The 6,121-nt window shown below is 40.6% G+C and overlaps 1 protein-coding gene across 1 annotated transcript; it reads left to right on the top strand.

The window, feature by feature from the left end:
* The first annotated feature begins 503 nt into the window (after nt 1–503).
* LOC105891770 (zinc finger protein 250) lies at nt 504–5,373 on the top strand. The gene is made up of 2 exons (XM_012817953.3): nt 504–1,330; nt 1,438–5,373. Exons 1-2 carry the CDS (start codon nt 673–675, stop codon nt 2,190–2,192), a joined length of 1,413 nt encoding a protein of 470 aa, XP_012673407.2. The 5' UTR covers nt 504–672; the 3' UTR covers nt 2,193–5,373.
* The last annotated feature ends 748 nt before the right edge of the window (nt 5,374–6,121 follow it).

Here is a 6,121-nt window from a genome sequence, read left to right as displayed (position 1 = left end):
AGACGCTGACTGTCGGTGTAGTTCTCACAGTAAGTCAAACCAATTCTTTGTTAGTTAGCTATTTCTGAAAAACATGCTGTTTTGAATTTGCTTAACACTCCGTGTCTATTCTCTGTACATGCATGACAGTCTCCCTGAAATCATCATCGTTCGGAGGAAAAGCCGTGCGACTCACGGATGGAGCAACAACTTCCGGTCACGTAGAAATGTCACTGGCTCTGTTGTTATATATATTTTTAAATGACACACAATATTTCGGCATGAATAAAGTTTAGATCATGTTAAGCCCTGATAATTCCAATAATAATGTTAACACTACAGACATCACAATAATACCGCAAGGTTGCCGTTTATAGAGTTGCAAGGACACATAATTCTGTTCAACAATCTAATGTTATACCCACTGAATCTTTATATTTTAAGGCCATACACAATACCACATAGACATACGGGTAATTGTCACGTTAATAATAAAAAGCACGTTTCAACATCTAATGTCCATGAAATGGAAACAACTGACTACAACTACCACTAACCTAATCGTGACGTCAAACTCTGCGACCCGATGTAACCAAAAAACCGCGACGCAAAGCCTGACAAAAATACCAGAAGACAAATTGTAGCTGGGTGCCGAACCAACCAAACTGTTTTCGGTTCTTTAAAAACATAAATATGACGTCAAATATAGACGTCAGTGTCTCTTTTCTTAAATATGAACTGGCCTCCACGATTGAGCAAGCAGTGAGGTCTGCAGTGGACACCGTTTTGAAAGATACAGCACGGGTTGTGGGTATCAAACTAGCTGCCGCTCGCACCGCCGCGGCTGAGTCCCACCGAGAGAACCAAAGTTTGAGGGAACGATTGGAGTTATCAGAGAGTGAATTAAAAGCTGTGCGGTACTATATGACCGCGGCCGAAAAGAATATCAAACAGTGCCTACTTCTTAATAACCAGAACCAACCTCGACCCAGTGCAGTGCGGCCACAGTCCGAAGACAATCTCTTTCTCTTCTCACCCAACACCGTTGAAAGCAGTCAGTTGACTAGAGACCACTCTAGCCACCGCACCGTAAAGACTTTTAGAAACTCTCCAGGAAGGACTAGTTTCTCCAGAACACTTCCAAGCGTAGGTCTGTGCCTACCTACTCTCCAGTCAGAATGGCCCAGGAGTGTAACCAGTCGTCGCAGAATCAGATCATCAGTGGCACTGAACCAGCCTCTCTCTCTCAGCCAGGCCACCCAGGCCCCGACGGAACCAAACCAGATCTTAACTGGAATCGAGGAAGGAGACGGCCAGTTTTTCATTGCCGACGACGGTGTCATTAATAAGGGTAAGTTGTTTCCTGTTTAATGATACTGCAAAATCGGTGAGAATGTGTCGATATAAACACAGCTGAAGTGTGTGATTTCGTCATGTTAATTGTAACATTTCCCACAGAGTACAAAGGCACAATGATCTCCACAGATGATGGCAACAGGATTCCTGAAGAGCAGGAAGCGCCAGTGCAATCAGAGGACATATCAGACCTTACCAGATTTGAATTTGAAGTGGGTGGTGCTGCTGGGAATGTTAATGAACTGGGCCTCATTCAGGTGCTGGAGGACCATGAGGAGGTCAAAGACGCAATGATCAAGATCGAAGACGACCCAGAGCCTCAGAATATGGTTGGTCCTGTGCCTGATCCAAGTGCAGCGGCAGCGGCAGCGGCAGCAGCAGAAGTGACTGCGTCCTCGTCTTCCTTACTGTCCCAGGTGTCAGGCCCTCTGATGGGGATGGGGATGGGGATGGGGATGGGTGAGGCCAGCGTCCCCCTCCAGAGCACGGTGCAGACCTCCAGGGACGGATCGGAGAAGATCTACCGCTGCAACGTGTGCGGACGCGGCTTCCGGCGCTTCTACTGCCTGAAGACGCACCAGCGCATCCACACGGGGGAGCGACCCTACCCGTGCCGGTACTGCGAGAAGCGCTTCCGCCACCTGGACAGCCTGCACAAGCACCAGCGCATCCACACCGGCGAGAGGCCTTACCGCTGCGCACAGTGCGGTTGCTGCTTCCGCGAGCTGGGCCAGCTGAAGAAGCACAGGCTCACCCACTCCCCTGCCCAGACTGCCACCACCACGCCACCCCACCCCTCGCTCTCACTCCTGCCCAGCACAGCGTCCTTCACTTGGCCCCACCTGGACTCCACTTAGTTCTATTTGTTTTTGTTGTTGTCACATTTGACGTTTGGAATAACCTATTTCATTTTAATTTCTCTTTTTAAGTCTAGAGGAAATCACACTTAAGACCTTAACAGCTTAAGGACCACAATGAGATAATTTATCATCTTTTTAATACCTAAGGCAGTGACGTTTTTCTTTTCATGTGCGTCACCTATACCTTGCAATGGAAAGATGTGCTTAATTGTTTAGATATAAGATTAATTATTGTACATGGTAATCAGGATAACATTGATAATTGTGCTATGGTACTCATGATATGCTATATCAATTATTACACTGTTATAATGTCTTAATAACAGTTACAACCTTTGTTACAATCCAAGGTGTTTATCTTTAACATTTTGATAATTACTCTTGGAGCTGGTAGCCTGTAGGCTTGAGAGATCTTGAAGTGATAATTTTACCAGTTTTGTGGCGATCAGGTAGCTTTGCAATATTTGTAGCCAAAGTGTCTGGTTATAGATATTGTGCAGATTAAAAATTCTATAGTGAATATTTTAACACTGCAGATGAATGCCTTGCCTGGTCCTTTGGTAAGTCTTAAACAGAGATATGTTGACAGAAGCAGTCAGTGAAGACAACACAATTGGAAACAAATAATATTTACTGACGGAAGATTTATAAGATAAGCTAATGAAGACGCCTCTAGTGAAGAGCCCTGATGGGATACCCAATCTCGGACACACAAACACACACACCGCAGTGGCATTGAATAAATTGAAAGAAAATGTACGTTGAAAAAGTCTTGAAATAGTTTATCCAGAAGGGGGCGCCAAATATTTCATTGTGGCATGAGAAACGCGGATTTGATGGGTTGTTTGTCAGGTCGACAGAAGAGAAATCCAATGCCACATCAGGTCTGATGTTAAATTACCTATTGACATTCAATTGATCATTTAATGGATCAAGTACCAAAGGTCATGATCTGTCAATTGACAGTCAATCTGACAATGGCTTATTTAAATTCACAAATTTGGCATAGCCTATATGACAGGCTTGTAGCCCATTAACTCTGAATAAAGGCAGATAGGATACATGTATGGATACACCACAGGTCAGAATCAGATACAACTCCAGTTGGGATTAAAAGCAGCACGCTTTGGTCACTGGACTTTGAAGACAGCGAATGTATACTGATTTCTATGGCAAGCCGTTTTAACATTTAATAGCTAGACTGAATATGTATTGCAGATATCTGCATTTGAATTCTTCCTAGTCAAAAATAACATTTCAGATATCCACAATGACATTCTTCCTAGGACAAATGACGCCACTTTTACCATTCATGCATATTGGGATTTCAATTTCAGATAATCACAATCTTTACTATATATGTATTTATGCTCTAGAAGAGGCTTCTCTAAGACTACAGGTGCATTGTTTCAAAAGAAAGAAAAAAAAAACTTACAACAATCACATTTTTTCCTTCTTTGAATGTTTATATCCTTAAAACCAGAAATGAGGCTGTTTTCCTGAATCCAACTACTTAGCAGTATAGAGTGTGGGAGTGACCGTTGTCATTTTGTATGGGGCGGACAAGCATTTTTGAAATTTCCGGTTGTAAAAAGAAAATTCCTTTTATGACATAATGAATGGGTTTTGGTAAATCGACAAGATAACGCCCTTGGTAGTTAAATAACATTAGATTCTGCTCAGTGAAATGCAAGTGAATGTCATCTCTAGACTTAAGACCAATAGAGTGTGGGAGTTGACCGGAAGGTTGTAGTGTTTAGTGTTAGCATTTTAACACTTCCAGAAATCTTGGTTCCCAAGAAAAAATCCCTATGGAAAAATTAGTGGGTTTTCGCAATATCTGTAAAAATAAGGTGTGACCGAAACAATGGCAGTAGAAAACCTAGCTTAAAATGTAGTTATTAGTCGGTCTTTTGTAACAAACTGAGGTGTCAGGAGGCAGGGATGCAGAGTTCGTGTTTAATTTAGTAGAGCAGGAGATGGTATAACCGATAGCTGAAGCTGTGGTGGAGGTCTCTTGTTTAGGCTCCAAAGTGATCAATGTCACCAGATCAACCTTGCAATAGATTGAAGGTGCCTTCATTATTTGCCCTATCCATGCCCTTTTTTACCCTGTGAAGTTTGTATGTCATTGTCAATGATTTGTCTAACAAAATCTAGCAAAGCTTTCATTAACGTTTGTCTTGTGTTTTGTCCTGTCTTGCTAACACCCGGCCTATGGCCCATACTATGAGTTGGTGGGTGGACAGGTCTTGCTTTCTCAATCAAATAATATGTTTAGCTCTCTGTGGTACACATTGTTTTTCTTATTTGTAAGTGTGTATCATTTGGCATTGACATTTATGCAATGTTTTCTTATGTCTTATACCATCTTGCCTCTTTTTCCATAAGAAAAGGTGAGTTTTAAAATGGCGTGGTTAAGGGGGTGATATACAGTCATTGGGGAAAACAAACTAGAAGCATACCATTGATTTAAATGTGAAAAATTGGTAGCAGTACACTTTACACTTAGTTTTACATTCACAGGGGATTCAACTTGTTGATTAACATAATAGTTTTAAAGAAATATGTGTATATAACTGACTGAAAATATGTACAATACTAACCAAATTTGGCTGGTAGCTTACATTTAACTTTAGCTTCTCTTAAAACTGTAAGCTAGCTTGTTAACTAGCTAACAATACATCTTCAGTTTAACATAGCTAACTATCTGACAGTAAGGAAAACACGTTTGCTGTTCAAAACACAATGGTGTGGACATTATACGGAATATAAATTCATGTGTGGGTGAATTAAGGTGTAACTTTTGTGTAGGTGATGTTATAGGTTGAGCTGACAACAGTTCTGTTTAGAGTCTGTTTTTGACATTTCTCTTTGTTTAACTGGAAATAGCAAAAGCTAGGAATTTAATTTAAGTCTACATCCTGACACTTATAACTGACACTATATAACACTCTTGTGCCTTTAATTGATGTTTTCTTAAAGATTTAAACTTTTCAAAGCCATTTGTTTTTGCCGTTTTCCTGACACGACCGACCCCTGGTTTTCTATTTGTTTTTCTAATGCCATCAATCTGTAGCTAAGACTATTTCCTTCAATTCAGTTGCTTGATTATGTTGATTGTCAAATTGTGTAATTGCAAAATGAAAAATAAACTAGTTCAGCTTGTTTAAAGTCACAGTGAGTAGTTTTTAGTAGCATCTTGTGGTGAGGTTACACAAGCTGAATACCCGTCCCTTAACAAGCGTGTGGGAGTACTATGGTGGCTATCAAATGCCATAATAACATGAAAAGCCCAGTCTCAAGCCAATGGTTTGGTTTGTCCATTCTGGGCTACTGTAGAAACATGGCAGTGCAACATGGTGGACTCAGTGGAAGAGGACCTACTCCCTATCTAGATATGAAGGGCTCATTCTAAATGAATGAAAATAGTTACAAGTAATTATACACTAATGAAAACATAATTATTAATAATATATTCCATTTCCACTAATAGATGCCACTAGAAACTACACACTGTCCCTTTAACACACTGTAAATCTGAGTAGGCTATTTGTTTTCTGCTAAAAAAATATGGTTATTCTACATGCCACATCACCTGATCGAAGTTTAATCAAATTGTTCAATAAACATTTTGAAGAAAGAAATTGTGTAATCAGGCAACCGTTTGCATATATCAGTAGATGTCAATCAGTGTCTAATTGGCTTTCACTATTGACCTAAACACTGTCCTTCAATTAATAATCTTAAGAAATACTGGTAATCTTTATCAGTTTGTTACGAAAACTGTATCTCCCTTCCATCTACCTTCATTACATTTGCCGCTTATTGGACATATAAACAGAGGTTGCTTCTCTGTTGCATGATGACACCGACACGACTGAAAATGCAATTGTTCACTGTTATTGCTACAGTGCCCTCCACAA

This window comes from Clupea harengus, chromosome 1 (assembly GCF_900700415.2).
Source record: "Clupea harengus chromosome 1, Ch_v2.0.2, whole genome shotgun sequence".
NCBI lineage: Eukaryota > Metazoa > Chordata > Actinopteri > Clupeiformes > Clupeidae > Clupea > Clupea harengus.
Note: the sequence above shows the minus strand (reverse complement) of the source record. Positions and strands in the feature narration are given on the sequence as shown.